Genomic DNA, 18,131 nt, shown 5'->3' with positions numbered 1-18,131 from the left:
ATCCAGAGCCACCGTGCACAGGCGTGTGCAGGAAATGGGCTACAGGTGCCGCATTCCCCAGACCTGGGCTACAGAGAAGCAGCACTGGACTGTTGCTCAGTGGTCCTAAGTACTTTTTTCGGATGAAAGCAAATTCTGCATGTCATTCGGAAATCAAGGTGCCAGAGTCTGGAGGAAGACTGGGGAGAAGGAAATGCCAAAATGCCAGAAGTCCAGTGTCAAGTACCTACAGTCAGTGATGGTCTGGGGTGCCGTGTCAGCTGCTGGTGTTGGTCCACTGTGTTTTATCAAGGGCAGGGTCAATGCAGCTAGCTATCAGGAGATTTTGGAGCACTTCATGCTTCCATCTGCTGAAAAGCTTTATGGAGATGAAGATTTCATTTTTCAGCACCTGCTCACAGTGCCAAAACCACTGGTAAATGGTTTACTGACCATGGTATCACTGTGCTCAATTGGCCTGCCAACTCTCCTGACCTGAACCCCATAGAGAATCTGTGGGATATTGTGAAGAGAACGTTGAGAGACTCAAGACCCAACACTCTGGATGAGCTAAAGGCCGCTATCGAAGCATCCTGGGCCTCCATAAGACCTCAGCAGTGCCACAGGCTGATTGCCTCCATGCCACGCTGCATTGAAGCAGTCATTTCTGCAAAAGGATTCCCAACCAAGTATTGAGTGCATAACTGTACATGATTATTTGAAGGTTGACGTTTTTTGTATTAAAAACACTTTTCTTTTATTGGTCGGATGAAATATGCTAATTTTGTGAGATAGTAATTTTGGGTTTTCATGAGCTGTATGCCAAAATCATCCGTATTAAGACAATAAAAGACCTGAAATATTTCAGTTAATGTGCAATGAATCTAAAATATATGAATATTAAATTTTCATCATTACATTATAGAAAATAATGAACTTTATCACAATATGCTAATTTTTTGAGAAGGACCTGTATGTACCTGACTTTTGTGAAGTGCCTTGAGACATGTGTTGTGAATTGGCGCTATATAAATAATTTGAATTCAGTTCAATTCAATTCAATTGTGAGTGTGAGGAGCAACAGACCTGCCTCCCTGGACCCGAGACAGATATGGAGGAGATCCACGCCACAGACATCCAAAGGCCCCCCAGAGCACAGGAACCCCAGGAGAACCACCACCGGGAGTACCGCGATACCCCCAAAGAGCAGGGGAGAGTCCCAGGGGAACCGCCCAGTAACCACCGTGCAGAAGCCCTAGGGAGCTGCAGCAACGAGCCTAAAGGCCCCGCTGGCAACTGTCTAAGCCTGAGCAGATCCAGCTATGGACCCAGAGACCCGAGACCCCGGGACATATCACTCCCCAGCACACATCAAAGCACCCAGCCCCGGATACCGAGAACCACAAGTACACCGGCGGGCAGAGACACCAACTACCGTCAGGTAGTGTGGCGGGGAGGGAATAGGCCCCACATTTGATAGGGGGCCTAAACTGATCCAGGAGAAGGAGCCGCCCAAGACCCAACCTGACACAAAAAAACAGGCCCACACAGTCACAATCACACATTCCCACCCTCGTGTACACATAAAAACACTCACACCCACGCACCCAACGTAAAGACAAACAACAATGGACATCGTACACTGCCCATACATACTCTATACTCCCAGGTCCAGGTGCCAATACCCCATAGGGACAACCAGCCCCCAGACCCAGGAGGTGGTCCCCTTCCCCCCAGGGGTGGAGACAGGGAGACTGCCCCAGCACCTGAACCTGGTCCGAGCTAGCCTGGGCTCGTGCCTGAACCTGAGCGACCCCGACCCGTACCCCGACGACCCCCATCCTCATCCAGAGAGGGGGCCACGTACAGGTTGACAGACATGCTTCTTCTCGGAATTTCCCTCATGGGTCATTTTACAAAAATTAGTCAACATAGACAATCACAACAAAACATGTCCCAACACTGTAAGCCCACAAAATAGACAAACAAAATACTGTACTAGCAGTACAGATTAAAAGTACTGTAAAGTGAAAGAAGAAAACAAAAAGAAATCTGAATAAAATAAATTGAATACTACACATCTCTTCACCTAGCTGGATCTGGCCAGAGACTGTCATCAACAACGCATGCAGGACAACGTGGGAAGAACCGTCTTAAATGATGTATCCATCCTTGCAAGGCTGCAGCGTCGATTTGGTCAGGTGACTTCACCTGCTGCCATTTTTGTAGTGCTCAAACCTGATTGGTGTGTCTACAATAAAGCAATCATGTGTTTGCACACCTGTGTGTTTAATCAACTGGCTCATGGGTGTGGTGATTTGTCGGTCAGTGCTTTGGAATTGCAAGGAAGAGACATGATATACTTCTGTGTCTAACTTATACAAGTGTGTTTAGTGTTTCACAAATCACTGTGTGTATTGTTCTGCAAAAAGTGTGAGGCTGACTTTGTGTTTATAGTGGTGAGAATCTGGTCCAACATTTTGCTCCTTGAGTGTAAGGTGTTGATAATTATGTGATTCTTTTTTTTGTGTGTGTTTATGCTATCATAAAGAACGGTAAAACCTTTTGAAAGTTTGAAATAATGAATAATAATTTTCAGACCTTAAAGTAGTATGACCGTTGTTTTAACATTTGGCTTTCTCATGCTGAAAAATTAAGTTCAGCCCCAAATTATTTCATATCCCTGGCAGATTTTGATTTAAAACAGTTTTGATTCAACCAAGGAGTTTGTTTCTGGGACACTCTTTCAAAATATAATAAAACATAAAAGAAGGATCACTATTAAAAATAATAGATCTGTTTTGGTTTACATTTTATTAAAAATAGAGTGTTTTAAATGTATATTGGAAATGTTCATTATCACAGCAATCAATAATTTTGGATGTTTCCACTTAAGCAGACTGGATACTGATGCCCAGGATGGGAGGTGACCTGGAAAGGAGGACACAAAAAGGTAAGTACTTTGAATAATCACAAAGAGATTTGTTTTGGCCAGCTAGAGTTACCACTGCAGGTTAACACTCAGGAACGGGAGTGTTGGCAGCTTGAGGTTCTTATGCTCCTCTCCTGATGAGGCTGATGGAGAACACCTGTTGGCTCAGCTCCTACCGTGTGTCTGGTGTCATCTAGTGGTGTGAAATGGTTAGTAGCAAGCAAACAGGTGAGCAACAACTCCCAGAACTCTGACAATATACACAGGAGTTGGACAATGAAACTGAAACACCTGGTTTTAGACCACAATAATTTATTAGTATGGTGTAGGGCCTCCTTTTGCGGCCAATACAGCGTCAATTCGTCTTGGGAATGACATATACAAGTCCTGCACAGTGGTCAGAGGGATTTTAAGCCATTCTTCTTGCAGGATAGTGGCCAGGTCACTACGTGATACTGGTGGAGGAAAACGTTTCCTGACTCGTTCCTCCAAAACACCCCAAAGTGGCTCAATAATATTTAGATCTGGTGACTGTGCAGGCCATGGGAGATGTTCAACTTCACTTTCATGTTCATCAAACCAATCTTGCTGTCTTGGTCACAGATGCCCCAGCAAGACGTGCACCAACAATTTGTCCTCTTTTGAACTCTGGTATGTCACCCATAATGTTGTGTGCATTTCAATATTTTGAGCAAAACTGTGCTCTTACCCTGCTAATTGAACCTTCACACTCTGCTCTTACTGGTGCAATGTGCAATCAATGAAGACTGGCTACCAGGCTGGTCCAATTTAGCCATGAAACCTCCCACACTAAAATGACAGGTGTTTCAGTTTCATTGTCCAACCCTTGTACCTAAATCTGCCAGGGGTATGAATAATGTTCAAAAAGTTACTACAAAAAATGTAATGGATAACATGTTTTTAGGCAAAACTAGAGCAGTCTGAGATAAAAAGTTAACGATGAGAAAGGTAAAGACACACAATCTGGAACATATTCTTTGTAAGCTACTGTGTGATGTGAATTTGATATCAAGGTAAACAACAAATATTTTATGAAACTGGAAAATTTTGCTTCTAAACCAACAATTTTGCTTTTAAACCTCAAATTTTGCTTCTAAACCTAACCATATACAGCCATATGAAACAAATCATCACTGGCATAATTATTCTGCTTTCAGCAAGTTGTACAATGCCCTTTTTCTGCTTTTCTGCTTTTACATTCAAACAAGACAGAAGTTGTTGTCTTTGGACCGGAGTCTTTGAAAAAGAAACTGCTTAGTCAATCAATTAATGTGGACATTAAATTGACCTCTGGAAATAAAGTAAAAAATCTTGGTGTTATTTTTGAGCAGGATATGTCATTTAAATCCCATATTAAACAAGTTTCTAGGATTTCCTTCTTTCGCCTCTGGAACGTTACCAAAATTAGAAATATCTGTTACTTCAAGGCTGAACTATTGTAATTCTTTACTATCAGGATACCCACAAAATGCAGTTAAAAGCTGATCCAAAATGCTGCAGCAAGAGCTCTGATGCTAATTAAAAAAAGAGATCATATTTCTCCTCTTTTAGCTTCCCTTCATTGGCTCCTTGTTAAATCCAAAATAGCATTTAAAATTGTCCTTCTCACATAAACAGAGCATTTCGTACTCAGACTGCAGGTTTACTGGTGGTTCCCAGAGTCTCTAGAAGTAGAATGGGAGATAGATCGTTTAGTTATCAGGCTCCTCTCCTGTGGTACCAGCTCCCAGTTTTAGTCCATGAGGCAGACACCCTGTCTACTTTTAAGTTTAGCTTAAAACTTTCCTTTATGATAAAGCTTATAGTTAGAGTGGCTTACGTTATCCTGGGCTATCTCTGTAGTTTTGCTGCTATAGGCTTAGACTGCTGGATGACATAAAGATCACTTTCAATCTCTGCTACATTCTCATACTACTCTCCAATTTTGCATTATTTGCTGTTATTTCAGCTTTCAACTCAATGTTCTCTCTCTGTTTTTTCTCTTTCTAGAAGCTACATCTGACCTGGCTCTGTGTTTAGCTGTGGCACCTTCCTGGAGGGGAACATCGCCTGAGCTGCTGCTGCCAACAACTTAATTCTCACATTATACCGATTATACACTTGGCCCTGTCTTTCAGTGTTTAACCCTGTCTCTCCTAGACATAGCTACTGGCTGAGCTTCTACTGTGATTAACTGTATTTGCTCTCTTTCATACTCTAGACTTGAAAACTGGCTCAGAGTTCATCTACTTTGCTGTCTTTATCTCCTAGTTGAAGCCTCTAAAGGAGTTATAACCATTAATGTTTCACTTTTTTTCCTATAGAAAGTACTACTGGATCATTGCTTCTGTGTTCTTTTTCTGTCTCTGCTCTGTTCTCTCAAACTCCCAGTCGGTCGTGGCAGATGGCCGCTCACACTGAGCCTGGTTCTGCTGGAGGTTTCTACCTGTTAAAAGGGAGTTTTTCCTCTCCGCTGTCGCTACATGCATGCTCAGTATGAGGGATTGCTGCAAAGTCAATGTAAGTGACTGTCCACTGTCTCTACATGCTCATCCAGGAGGAGTGAATGCTGCAAGTCACTGACTCGAAGCAATTTGCTGTTTCCTTAGATAGAAAACATTTTAACCAATTTGAATAATAAACTGAATCTGACTGTACTGTTTGATAGTTAGGATTAATTGGAATGTATGAACCTGACTTGAAATCTGTATGATTCGATTAAATTGACTTTGTAAAGTGCCTTGAGGTGACATGTGTTGTGAATTGGCACTATAAAAATAAAACTGAACTGAATAGAATTGAATATGTTCACCTGGTATTTATAAGAGTTGATGGTCCACAAACTCTAACAATGTTTCCATAATCTTTGGAGACAAATCAGACCAACAGCATCATGGATCCTCCACCATACTTAACAGTGGGCAGGACCCTGGGGAATCCCTTCTTGATTGTTTGTCATAAAGGTGAATTAGTCTCATCTGATCAAAGGACACGGTTCAAGTTAAAATCCCAGTAAAGTTTGGCAAATCTCACATGTTTTTGTTGGTAATGGTAGGAAATAAATTTTTTTCAACCATGCTTTCCAGTGTAGATAGTGAAATATAGATAGTTTCTGATGGTTGTTATGGAGACTTGGTGACCTCAAGGTGCCTATTTGCTGCAGTTCTCTTACAGTGAGCTTTTGGGGGTTTTTTCTACCTACCTTGCCAGGGTCATTGTATGCCTAGTAAGTGGTTAAAATAGATAGGCCTTTAGTGTGTCCCAGAGAAGCTGCGCAAAGCTATTAAATGGGATAATGACTTGCTGAAGAGTGCCAGTGTCCGGCTGGAAGTTGCACCAGAAGGTCTACTTCATGTCTTGAGCAGAAGGTAGCGTGATCCTTCAGACTGTGAGCACAGTTTTAACGCAATGCACACTTTTTAAAACTATATAGTGGTAAAGGCACTGAGCTTCTCTAGTCTTGCCAGACACTCAGATGGCTTTACACAGGAGCCACATTCACACAAATCCACAATATTCTGATTGCAAGTCGACCACTCTTCACACTGAACCTCAGCCGCTCCAAAAACACAGATGCAGCCACCCCTCCAACTTCGCTCCAGATTCTGACCTTCCAGGAAGCAGCCTTTAGTTCAGTAAGCTGAAAGGCTACTGCAAATATAAAATCTACTGACTAACTATTTAAGCACTTTTCTAACTATTATAAGCACTTTTCATGGATTGTATCTCATTAAACCTGTGGTGCACACTGTACAGTGTCTGATTGTGAGCATGTGCTGTACTGTTTAAACAAATATATTGCACAGAAATGCATTGTTCTAATTTTGCATTGCTAATAGTAATAAGGACCAAAACAAATGGTTTTCTGGTTTTCTGATTGGCATCTAAAAATCACAATACACGGGTGTGACATCATTCTTACAGTTCAAATTTTCAAGTCAAATGGAACACATCACAAACAGAGCTCCTCATTTGAAATGATTCTGCCCACGGACCCAGCTAACTACAGCTAGCAATACAAGTTGATAGGTATTTCTCAGTGTTTTATGCATCCAAATACACATGCATTTAAAAACAGATGTTTAGACCATTATGTATCTTTTATTTAATGAGGTAAAAGTTTTCAGAAGCCCAAAAACATACATTTACTCCTGTAAATATTATTGCTCTTTATAAATACATTGATGAAGATAATAAATAGGATGGGTTGTACGACTGAGACCTATCCTGTTTGTTATCTTTATAAGTCATTTGTGTGAAGTGCAGCTACACAATATCTGCTGGATTGTCCTCATCAACATGTAGCATTGGTTTGGGACATATGCCTAAACTGATCAAGCAGGATCTTACATGGGAAAAGCTGTGTTGGGAAATCTTAATGAGGCGGCACCTTGTCAGGTAATCCCCTATCATGAATGAATAATTTTTTACCTCTATGGCTTTAATCATATATTTATTTAAGAGGATATTACATTAAGACTAAAAGAAAATACAGTACATTTTCTTGCCCTATACAGTGTTATTCATTCTTATTTTAGCATATTTTTGAAATATTTAACTATAACAATGTATCATTGTATTAGTATTATATTTATATGATATATTAAAGCAACAATCCAACCTGATTTCAACATTTTTGCCTTAAAGCAAAACTATATGAAGATTATTAATAAGGTCATACAGAGAATGTAGTACTTAGACCCATTTTTAACATGCTGTAAAGCACGTATAAAAATGCACATATGGCAATCCTGTTACTAAGGTGAGCTCCTTGGCTGGAGAGACACTCCCACTAGGCGGTACATATTTCAGGCAAGCACCATGAGTTCATCTGCACTCAGATGCTGCTCTCAGCTCAGTCCTACTGCTTCCTATTTTAGAGTAAGGGATCTAACAGCCCACCCATGGCTGTTCTAAGGATAAGAAATGTGCACAAACGGAAATACGCACTCATTTGCTTGTGCATTGTTTGTCTCATCATCTATAAGTGTCTAGGGTAAGTGTTGTCTATTCTTTATTTGTCAGGTTGTGCTGCTATTAAACTATTTTTGGCTCTCTAGTATTTGTTGCAGATTTATGTAAATTTCCATCTTACATTTTACTGTAACATCACTCTTCCACTCATATGTTTAACTTTAATACAAGGACAAAAAGAAAATAACATATTTAACAAAACCAGTATTGATGATTTAGAAAAATAAAAAAAATACTTCCATCTGCAAATTCCTACAGAGCATGTCATGTGCTCAGTTCAAGAACAACTGCCCATGTGTCGCATAACCTGATTGTGACAGAAACTATGTGCAGCTTATTTTCCAGCACGCCACTAATGGGCTGGAAGAGGAGCAGAAAGGTGGGCCTGAGCGCCAACTTGTCGCAGTTCACCCTGGAGGGGGAACCCTTCCGTATCCTCGGGGGATCTGTTCACTATTTCCGTGTCCCCAGGGCGTACTGGAGAGATCGGCTGATGAAGATGAAGGCCTGTGGCATCAACACCCTCACTACGTAGGGATATTACTTGCATTATGATTGTTTTGTGTCATAAAACCCTTACCATTAGCTGAATGTTAATTTAAAGCATCCTCACAGATGTGTTCCATGGAGTCTGCACCAGCCAGAGAAGGGCGCGTTCAACTTCCACACACAGCTTGATTTAGAGTAAGGAGAATGTTGGTTTGCTTGTATTGACTATAGAACATATAGGAGTAATTTTACACCATGCATGTTGCTGGGTAGATCTAATAATTTAATCATTGCAAGGGTCCAAAACAAGATTTCTGCATATTATCTGTTTTGAAGGCCTTTTAGGAATACTCTCCTTCTCCTTCCCATCATCTAACCCCTAGAACCCAAGGGAGAAATGGGAGTGGGAGCCCCACCTGACAACAGCCTAATCTCCACAACAGCAGCAACTTATTAAAGCATTTACCCACACAGTGAAGAGGGATGTGACAACACTGTCTGCTACTGTTGTTGCCACTCACTCGTTACAGCCCTTTTTATAATACTTTTAGATCTTACTATGAGTCCTAACTTTGTGTTCTTTCTCTGATTCGTAGAGCGTACATATCTCTGGCAGGCGAGCTGGGGTTGTGGGTAATTTTATGTCCTGGGCCCTACATTTCTGCTGACATAGACCTGGGAGGACTGCCAAGGTAACACTGATGTTGTTTACATGCAACGTCTTAAGAGCACGAAGGAAAACATGGTTTTTGAAGATTTGTTTTAGTATGTCCGAGTCATTCAATTTTTTTCTTCTTTTTGAAGCTTTGGTAAAATCATATGGTGCAGTCACATTGTTTCATGTTTTGTCACGTACGTTGGTGTGCTTTGTATAGGTCTAAATCTGAGGAAATTAAGTGTCTTTTGTGGTGCATCAAGACCTGCCAAGTCCATGAAATGTGTGTGTCACTTTTGACTGTCCACTGTTTTGTATAGTGTGTGTGTATTGAGATGAAAGGTTTAGAAGCCTCACCATTCTACTGCATCAGGATTGGGTATGTTACTTTTGTAATGTCACCAAATCATTTTACTTTCTTTCCAAACTTAATGATCATCCGATCAACAGGGGATGAAAGCTCAATGTTCAAAGAGTGCACAAAATTATTAGCTAAAGTAATCAGAGAGTAGATAGGGCTGCCACTAGTTGGAGCCACTCAGAAGGTGAGATAATCTTCATCAGCAAAGACAGAGTGTCTGCATGGTGTAGGGTGAATCTGAATCTGTCTCGCAATCTGAAAATTGTAGGTTCGATTCCAGCTTCCTCCTGTCACATGTCGATGTGCCCCTGACCAAGTCACTTAGTAACTCCAGGTTGCCTGCTAATCTGTGTATTGATTCATGAATGTATGAGTGTGACTGAGTGAATGTGGTTCAAGTGTACAACTCTGAGTAGTCAAAATAACTAATTTTAATATTTGGGAGTATAATTTAATTCAAACTGCGTGTCTTCATTAAACATTGAAACACAAGGCAGATATTCAGTAGCATAAATCAGATGTTGGCAGATTGTTTTTTGTGCAGCTGGCTCCTCAGAGATGGCAGTATGAGAGTCAGGACAACTCACCCTGGCTTCACTCAGGCTGTCAACACTTACTTTGACAAACTTATACCAAAAATGGTTCCACTACAGGTAATTCTTCATCAGTAAACTGGAAATAAGTTTATCTAGCTTTAATTGGTTTCTCCAGCCTTAAATAAAATATTGTGTATTCTAGTTCAAGAAAGGAGGTCCCATCATTGCAGTCCAGGTTGAAAACGAATATGAATCCTTTGCAAAGGACCAAGGCTACATGTTATTGATTAAAGAGGTAAAATTATTGGCTTATATTAAAACTGTTTCTCCAAAATCTTACATATAGGAAAATATTTTGCCAGCAACAGATCATTCTGATGTGTATTACTTCTTATTATGTTTTTTATGTTGAAAGGCTTTACAGTCCAGAGGAATCAATGAGCTCTTGTTCACATCACATGACACCAACACATTGAAGTCGGGGAGTGTTGATGGAGGTACATGTCAGTGTATACACCTAAACATACAGAAACACTTTAAATGTTCATTTGTTTTCTTTGTCTTACAGTTATCCAGTCAGTAAAGCTACAGAAGCTAAATCAGAGAAACATCCAGGAGCTGAACGCCGTCCAGGTCTCTAATCTTTCTTTTTCATTCCAGTTCTCTGTTTGTTATTGAAATTCAGGACGTAAGCTGTGTTAGCTCAGATGTTTCTTGTAATGGTTTTCAGCCCAACAGCCTGTCCATGGTGATGGAATATTGGACTGGTTGGTATGATGCATGGGGGGACCTTCACCATGTTCTGCCTCCAGAAGGTAATTTATGTCCACTATGTTAGTGGGAGTTTCTTGAATAAATTGTAACCTCTCTGGATTTGTTTTGTACATCCATTGTCCACTTTCGTTACAATGTAGTCATTCTCTAGAGTCTCCTCCTTAAAACCCCAATGCCCTATTCTGCACTATTAAAACATCTGCATCCACCCAAACCCTTATTTTGGCCGCAGTCATTGCATCTCCTGGGACTAGGAGAGGCAGGGGCTCTCAAACCACCTGTAGGTGTCAAAACATGACACAATTCATGTTATGTCATGAAAACATACCCCCCCAAAAAAAAATTACAAATCTTTTTTGTGATTATACTTTTTTGTTTGATTAATTAATGATTTTGGTTAATAGAGGCTTGTTGGATGGGAATTTATGGACTGGAAGGCAAATTAATTTCTCATTTAGAATAATAAAGTTGTCTAAGTCAAAATCAAAGTAAGATCAACTAAAACGTCATTCCATAGGTGGTTAATTATACCAACATGTTGCTTCTGACTGGATGTAAAAACACTTTAAAGCTAGAGTAGTAAAATGACCCATTGGAGGGTCGATCTTATACTACTATATTTGTTTACTTAAGAAGACACTTTGTGAAAATGTTGATTTTTTTTTGTAGATATGGTTTCCACTGTGAGGAAAATTCTGAGAAGAGGCATGTCTGTCAACCTGTACATGTTCCACGGTGGATCCAATTTTGGGTTCATGACCGGAGCAGTCTCTGATCCTTCCTACAGAGCTTTGGTCTCCAGCTATGGTGGGTAAGCTCTGGCATAAACAAAACAGGCTAACCCTTTCATGCAAATCTGCACTGATTTTGCTTGAATGGTTAAACACTGATGTCTAAAATCTGGAGGATACAGTGTTGAGGATGTAAGAGCCAGCAGGTGGCGGTAGTGGACAGTTAACGTATCCTCTGATGCGTTTCAGATTATGATGCTCCATTATCTGAAGCTGGTGAATACACTGCAAAGTACCATCTTCTAAGGGATTTATTTTCTCGATACAACAGTAAGTTAACCATGAGCATACAGTACAGGTACAGTGCTGTGCAAAAATATTCACATTCCTTGATCTTTTTCTCATTTTGTTACAGTACAACCACAATCTTGAGTTTATTTTATAAGTATTCTATGTAACAAACCAGAATAAAGTACAGCAAAATTGTGAAATGTTAAGAAAAATAATACATGTGTGAAAATGTTAAATCTAAACCACCTTTCACAACTACAGTTGCAAATCTTTTGGGTTTATCTCTAACAGCTTTAAACATCGAGCAAATAGCTCAGCTTCCATCAGACTGGACAGGAAGCTTCTGTTAACATCAGTTTTCGGATTTTGTCAAATATTCTCAATTGGACTCAGGTAAACCTAAAATCACAATAAAATACATTGAGGTTTGAAGTTTTAATGGGACAAAATGAGTGAAAGTTCAAGGGGTATGATGACTTTTGCAAGGTCCTATTACCGACGGACATTGTTGCCTAATTGGTTTTTTTTTTGTCTTTGTTCAGCAAGAGGAGACAGCCTCCCAGACATGCCAACCTTGCGTTACAGGGAGGCCTATGAACCTGCCATTATGTACCAGCACCTGTCATTATGGGATGCTTTAAGCTTTGCTGAGGGAGTGAGTTTCACATAAAATGATAGGTAAATTATTATTATGAAAGGACTTTGCTTCCCAGTCAGATCACTGTTTTACGTTTCTTCTGCAGCCTTTCAAGTCATCCAAGCCAATAAACATGGAGAATCTACCTGCAAACAATGCCAACGGCCAGTCATATGGCTACACATTATATGAAACCACCATCAATAGTGGGGGGTTATTACAGTCAGGTGACAATGTTCGAGATCGTGCCCTGGTGAGTCATTAGAGTCATTGTTAGTGCAAATGAAGGTATGATCTCAGATTGGAAACTGGTCGTTTTGTTGCTTTTTTACTTTTTAGCTGAGAGAAAAACAATCCAATTGGGGATATTTGGCTGACCCAGTCCAGGGTCAAATATGGACCAATCCAGGCTTGGGTTTATTTAACACAACAGAAAAGGCTTATGGGTTTGACTCAGCATAGTGAGATTCAATGCAAAAATGATTTAAATTGACTAATGACTACAGTTTAGGCTATTGAAGAGTAAGTTAAAAAGAGTCAGTCAGTCAGTCAGTCATTTTCTACCGCTTATTCCATAGTGGGTCGCGGGGGAAGTTATAAAGAGAATAAGCCATATTCTAGATTAGTAAACAAGTAATATCTGAAATGAATTATTTATCCTTCTATTGTTATGTTCAGTGAAGTCAGGTTGCTGGTTTGCAAAAAATTGTGGCCTTTGAAGAATGATAAATCTTTGTAAACGTCCATTCTTCTTAGTTTATCACCTAAATATTTTGAGCTAAGTTGACAGCTCCACTTGGAACTAGTTCCCATCATTTATTATACTTTGTGTGAAATAAGGTTAAAAATATATAGAAGTCATGAAATCATTCACAAATTTGCATATGGATTATGTCATTGCTTGTTCTTTTCTGTTGTCTTTGCTCACATAAACATAATGGCTGAATTCCCAAAACAGCTGCTCTCATTCACATATTTTAATGCTTTTAACAGCAATAAAAACAACATTTAAATTTGGACTCTCTGAAAGTCTTTGCACAATTTCCCATCCATGACACAAAATAAGGGTCTGGCAGATAGTTATAAGGGTTAGAGCTTTAGCTTTTAGTTAATATCCTTGCATATAAAATTAAGTTGAACGCAGCAAAATCAGGTTTAGAGTGAGGGGAGACGTATAGATTTTATTTTCCTCCAAAGAAAAGGCTGCACAAATCATTGCCACCACGGCAGCATGTAGGTGTTAGTGCATCTGCATGCATATTAAGCTGGCTTAGCATCCATGCAGAGACTTTTGGAGAATGTTGGTGTGACAAGAACCTGAGGCCTATGCCATGCTAACAGTAAAACATCCTTATGAGTTTACTAACAACTCTGAAAACACTGCAATAAATAGAACATCCTCCAAGAGGAACTTTCTTCAGTAAGCCAGTTACAAATTGATGTTGATCTGTGTATTTTCTGCACAAAGGAGTGGTATATCATTGGGAAAAGAAGGAGATCCTAACATTAGCTCTTTAGAACCAGTGGTGTGAAAACTCTTCAGATACTGGAGTGGGAAGGTTGTTCTCTAAGCTTACAAATGAAGAAGTGACACATAGCAGGCACTGCTGTCTGGAAGTTACTTTTACAAGATCAGCTAATTTGCCCTCCATCTGGCTGTTGTTTGCAAAATAGATCACTGATTTTATTTATTTATTTTCCAAAATATCGTATAGTATTTTTCTCTCAGTAGTTTCTTCATGGTTTTGGCTTTGGTTTATTCTGAAGTTATCTATATTGCATGAATATCACCAAAAATGTGATGCAGTAATGGAGGGGAACCACTTTTCTTTTAAGGGAACTAGAATATTTCTGTGTTTTAGAATTTAATTTTAAAAAATCATATTTTTCCTGCAGGTGTTTGTAGACAGAAGATACATTGGCCTTTTCAAGCATCAGAACCTCGAGCTGGCTGTTCCTGATGGTAAGGTATGAACAAAGAAAGCACTGGGTTTGTTGGCTGCATTGGACCCTGCAGTTGTTTCTGTTTGAGTGTAAACATTAAAGCTTTTGATCCCTACAGGAAAAGCGTACTTTGAGCGTCCTGGTGGAAAATTGTGGACGAGTTCACCATGGAAGGGACCTTGACAAACAACACAAAGGTGATCAGCAGAAATGCCTACAGTTCATTGATTTGCCTGGTATGAAACTATTCCCACTCTCAGAGGGTAGTTGATGAGTGCTTTGATTTGTGCTCTTGCAGGTCTAGTAGGAGACATTTTATTAAACCAAATTCCCTTGCGAGATTTTACAATATACAGTCTAGATATGAAACCCAGCTTTATTGACAGGTTTGTGTCCTTTAATAAACCCAACAACCTGCATACATCTTTCAGCTGTGTTTAAAACTATTTAAAGGAAACTATTTCAGTCTTTTTCAGGCGCCTTGGAAAAGTCTCCCAGAAAATCCAAGTTTTCCTGGATTTTTCCTGGGGAGGCTGTTTGCATACAGCTATCCAAGTGACACATTTGTCAAGCTGCCAGTAAGTTAAAAGAGACATTTATTCATATGACACAGAAAGGTTGAATGAAAGAAGGCTCATTAGCAGACTTTTATTTGTGTTTGATTTGTGTGAATGATGCTGCAAAGCCAACTACTGCTCAGTGATCTGTGTGTCTTTTCATATGTGTTATTCTGAGTGCTAAAGCAAATGCATGCAAATGTTTTAGGGCTGGGATAAAGGTGTTGTGTTCATAAATGGTCTGAATCTCGGTCGCTACTGGTCAATTGGTCCACAGCAGGCCCTCTACCTTCCTGGACCCTTTCTCAACAGTGGAATAAACCAGGTAAAGCTGAAATACAGTCTTTTACTGCAGTAACAAAATCTTAGTTAAAAATAAAACCACCAAACCTTTAATTGAAGTACATTTATTAAGTGGGGAAAATATCCCAGGTTAAGAAATAATTACTTGGCACAACTATTGACACCCCTGCTACAAATACTTTGTACATCCCCTGTTGCCAACAGGTCAGGATGTTTTCTTCACTCATAACATTTGCTATGGTTGGAGTGAACAGAAAGATCCTGAATCATTTAAAATATCCTAATATTTCAAAGATCTTATGATGCTATGCAGTTTAAAAAGGTTCTCAGAGCCTTTAGAAATAAAACAGGCCCATAGCATCACACACCCTCCACCATACTCAACAGTGGAAATTTGGTGTTTTTCCCCTTAATCATCTGCAGTGTTTCCTGCTGAAGAGTTCAGTCTCATTCTCATCTCACCAAAGTGTACGATTCCAACAAGTCCCAGTAGAATAAAGAACCCGTTGGCATGTAGATAATGGTTGATATGGAGATTTGGTGACCCCCAAGATGCAACTCTTTGCCAGAGTACGCAGCGTGAGCTGTGGAGATTATTTTACTTCTCTAACCTTCCTGCTCACTGTAGACTGATAAATATGGGTTCTTGGCCAGCATAGTGTCCAGTGGTTAAAAGAAATGCACCTTTTTTTCACATCATATTTATTCCCCAGGGAAACACAAAACTCTGATCAATGTAAAAATGTAAAATATAATTAAAATTGGTTACAGTTCTTTTAACACAACTTCTATTGGCATCAACAGTTGTGTCACTGTTTCCCCACTGTACTCAAATTAAAGGATCTCAGTGAGAGATTGTGCTATAGCAATAAAATGAACCTTATTGTAAGGGTTTTTACACTTATTTAGCATGTCTTATAGAGAATGCATCCAGAGTGGGTTACTGCAAATGTCCACAAATAATTATTGTCATTTTTATACTTGAATAGAATGCCCAAGCACTTCCCAGATATCATGAATGTTAAGTACCTCATCTTCTTGTGAGTCTAACTTGGAAGATTTGAAGACAATTAGAAAAACTGGGAACTGAAACCGTATTTAATACTTTAATATCACATGTGAACAAATAGTTTTTACCAGCAATGCGAACAGCAATTTCATTTATTTAACACATGCTGCTTCTCTAAAAAAGTTGGTATGAAAGTACTCGTACTTGTACTTGTTGTCTTCCGCTCTATCCGTAACCGGGTAGCGGGGGCAGCAGACTCAGTAGAGACACCCGGACGCCCCCCCTACCCCAGCTCCTCCTGGGGAAGCCTAAAGAATTCCCAGGGCAGCCAAGAGACATAGTCCCTTAGCGTGTCCTGGGCCGTCCCCTGGACCTCCTCCTGGTGGGACGTGCCTGAAACACCTCCAAAGAGAGGCAGGAGGCATCCGGTATAGAAGTCCGAGCCACCTCAACTGGCTCCTCTCGATGTGGAGGAGCAGCAGCTCTACTCAGAGCTCCTCCCGGATGGCTGAGCTTCTCACTCTTTCTCTAAGGGAGTGCCCGGCCACCCTACGGAGGAAGCTCATTTCAGCCGCTTGTATCCGGTATGAAAGTATCAAATATAAATCAGTGCTGATTTTTATGTGTCTCATTTTTCTCTTTACATAAATTAGGTCATTGTATTTGAGGAGCAAGAGGGAGACTACAAGGTCCACTTTGAGGACTCACCTGATCTGGGCATGGCAGCAGAAATCCAGTGACCATCTTCAATATGTAAAAAGGATGTCGTGCAAAAAAAAACCTTTTACTGTTATCATATTCAAATAAAGGGTGAACAATGCTGTTAACAATCTGTCATTAAATACTTGGCCACAACAACTGTACACAGTGCCTTGCAAAAATATACAGACCATTTAAACTTTTCGACGTTTATTAGGATGTACCCTGCCTCTCTGACTGCTGGAGATAGGCACCAGTGAGCTGCAGGACCCTGGAGGGATAAGAGGGTACAGACAATGGATCGCTGGACGTTTGATATGTTGCAACCCAAAAGCTTCATGTATTTTATCCATGTAGTGCATAGTGATGAAGGAGAAGGAAAATGATACATGTTTTTTTTATTTTTTTACTAATGCTACATTTGAAAAGTGGGATGTCCATTTATATTAAACCCTGAAGACCACAAGTAAAGGGTCCATTTGCTTTCACATGCCACCTACAGGGGTTGGACAATGAAACTGAAACACCTGTCATTTTAGTGTGGGAGGTTTCATGGCTAAATTGGACCAGCCTGGTAGCCAGTCTTCATTGATTGCACATTGCACCAGTAAGAGCAGAGTGTGAAGGTTCAATTAGCAGGGTAAGAGCACAGTTTTGCTCAAAATATTGAAATGCACACAACATTATGGGTGACATACCAGAGTTCAAAAGAGGACAAATTGTTGGTGCACGTCTGTGACCAAGACAGCAAGTCTTTGTGATGTATCAAGAGCCACGGTATCCAGGGTAATGTCAGCATACCACCAAGAAGGACGAACCACATCCAACAGGATTAACTGTGGATGCAAGAGGAAGCTGTCTGAAAGGGATGTTTGGGTGCTAACCCGGATTGTATCCAAAAAACATAAAACCACAGCTGCCCGAATCATGGCAGAATTAAATGTGCACCTCAACTCTCCTGTTTCCACCAGAACTGTCCGTCGGGAGCTCCAAAGGGTCAATATACACGTCCGGGCTGCTATAGCCAAACCTTTGGTCACTCGTGCCAATGCCAAACGTCGGTTTCAATGGTGCAAAAAGCGCAAATCTTGGGCTGTGGACAATGTGAAACATGTATTGTTCTCTGATGAGTCCACCTTTACTGTTTTCCCCACATCCGGGAAAGTTAGTGTGGAGAAGTCCACACTAAGCCCCAATATCATGGCAATCCCTTGGCCCAATACTTGTGCTAGATGGGCGCGTCACTGCCAAGGACTACCG

The 18,131-nt window shown here is 40.3% G+C and overlaps 1 protein-coding gene across 1 annotated transcript; it reads left to right on the top strand.

Annotated features, from left to right (window-relative positions):
* The first annotated feature begins 7,771 nt into the window (after positions 1 to 7,771).
* LOC124876668 (beta-galactosidase-1-like protein 2) lies at positions 7,772 to 17,317 on the top strand. Its single transcript, XM_047379623.1, has 19 exons — positions 7,772 to 7,907; positions 8,219 to 8,416; positions 8,501 to 8,569; positions 8,971 to 9,066; positions 9,935 to 10,043; positions 10,129 to 10,221; positions 10,342 to 10,423; positions 10,495 to 10,559; positions 10,657 to 10,741; positions 11,370 to 11,507; positions 11,681 to 11,761; positions 12,265 to 12,377; positions 12,466 to 12,612; positions 14,256 to 14,327; positions 14,422 to 14,500; positions 14,602 to 14,689; positions 14,770 to 14,881; positions 15,069 to 15,185; positions 16,826 to 17,317. The coding sequence occupies exons 1-19, from the start codon at positions 7,816 to 7,818 to the stop codon at positions 16,910 to 16,912; spliced, it is 1,923 nt and encodes a 640-aa protein (XP_047235579.1). The 5' UTR covers positions 7,772 to 7,815; the 3' UTR covers positions 16,913 to 17,317.
* Positions 17,318 to 18,131: the final 814 nt, after the last annotated feature.

This window comes from Girardinichthys multiradiatus, chromosome 11 (assembly GCF_021462225.1).
Source record: "Girardinichthys multiradiatus isolate DD_20200921_A chromosome 11, DD_fGirMul_XY1, whole genome shotgun sequence".
Lineage (NCBI taxonomy): Eukaryota > Metazoa > Chordata > Actinopteri > Cyprinodontiformes > Goodeidae > Girardinichthys > Girardinichthys multiradiatus.
Note: the sequence above shows the minus strand (reverse complement) of the source record. Positions and strands in the feature narration are given on the sequence as shown.

Coding starts and splice junctions, on each gene's coding strand:
- LOC124876668 (XM_047379623.1), top strand. CDS start 7,816: ATGGCTGTTCTAAGGATAAGAAATGTGCACAAACGGAAATACGCACTC. Junction 10,222..10,341: donor ACATGTTATTGATTAAAGAG/GTAAAATTATTG, acceptor TTATGTTGAAAG/GCTTTACAGTCCAGAGGAAT. Junction 14,501..14,601: donor CCTTGACAAACAACACAAAG/GTGATCAGCAGA, acceptor GTGCTCTTGCAG/GTCTAGTAGGAGACATTTTA.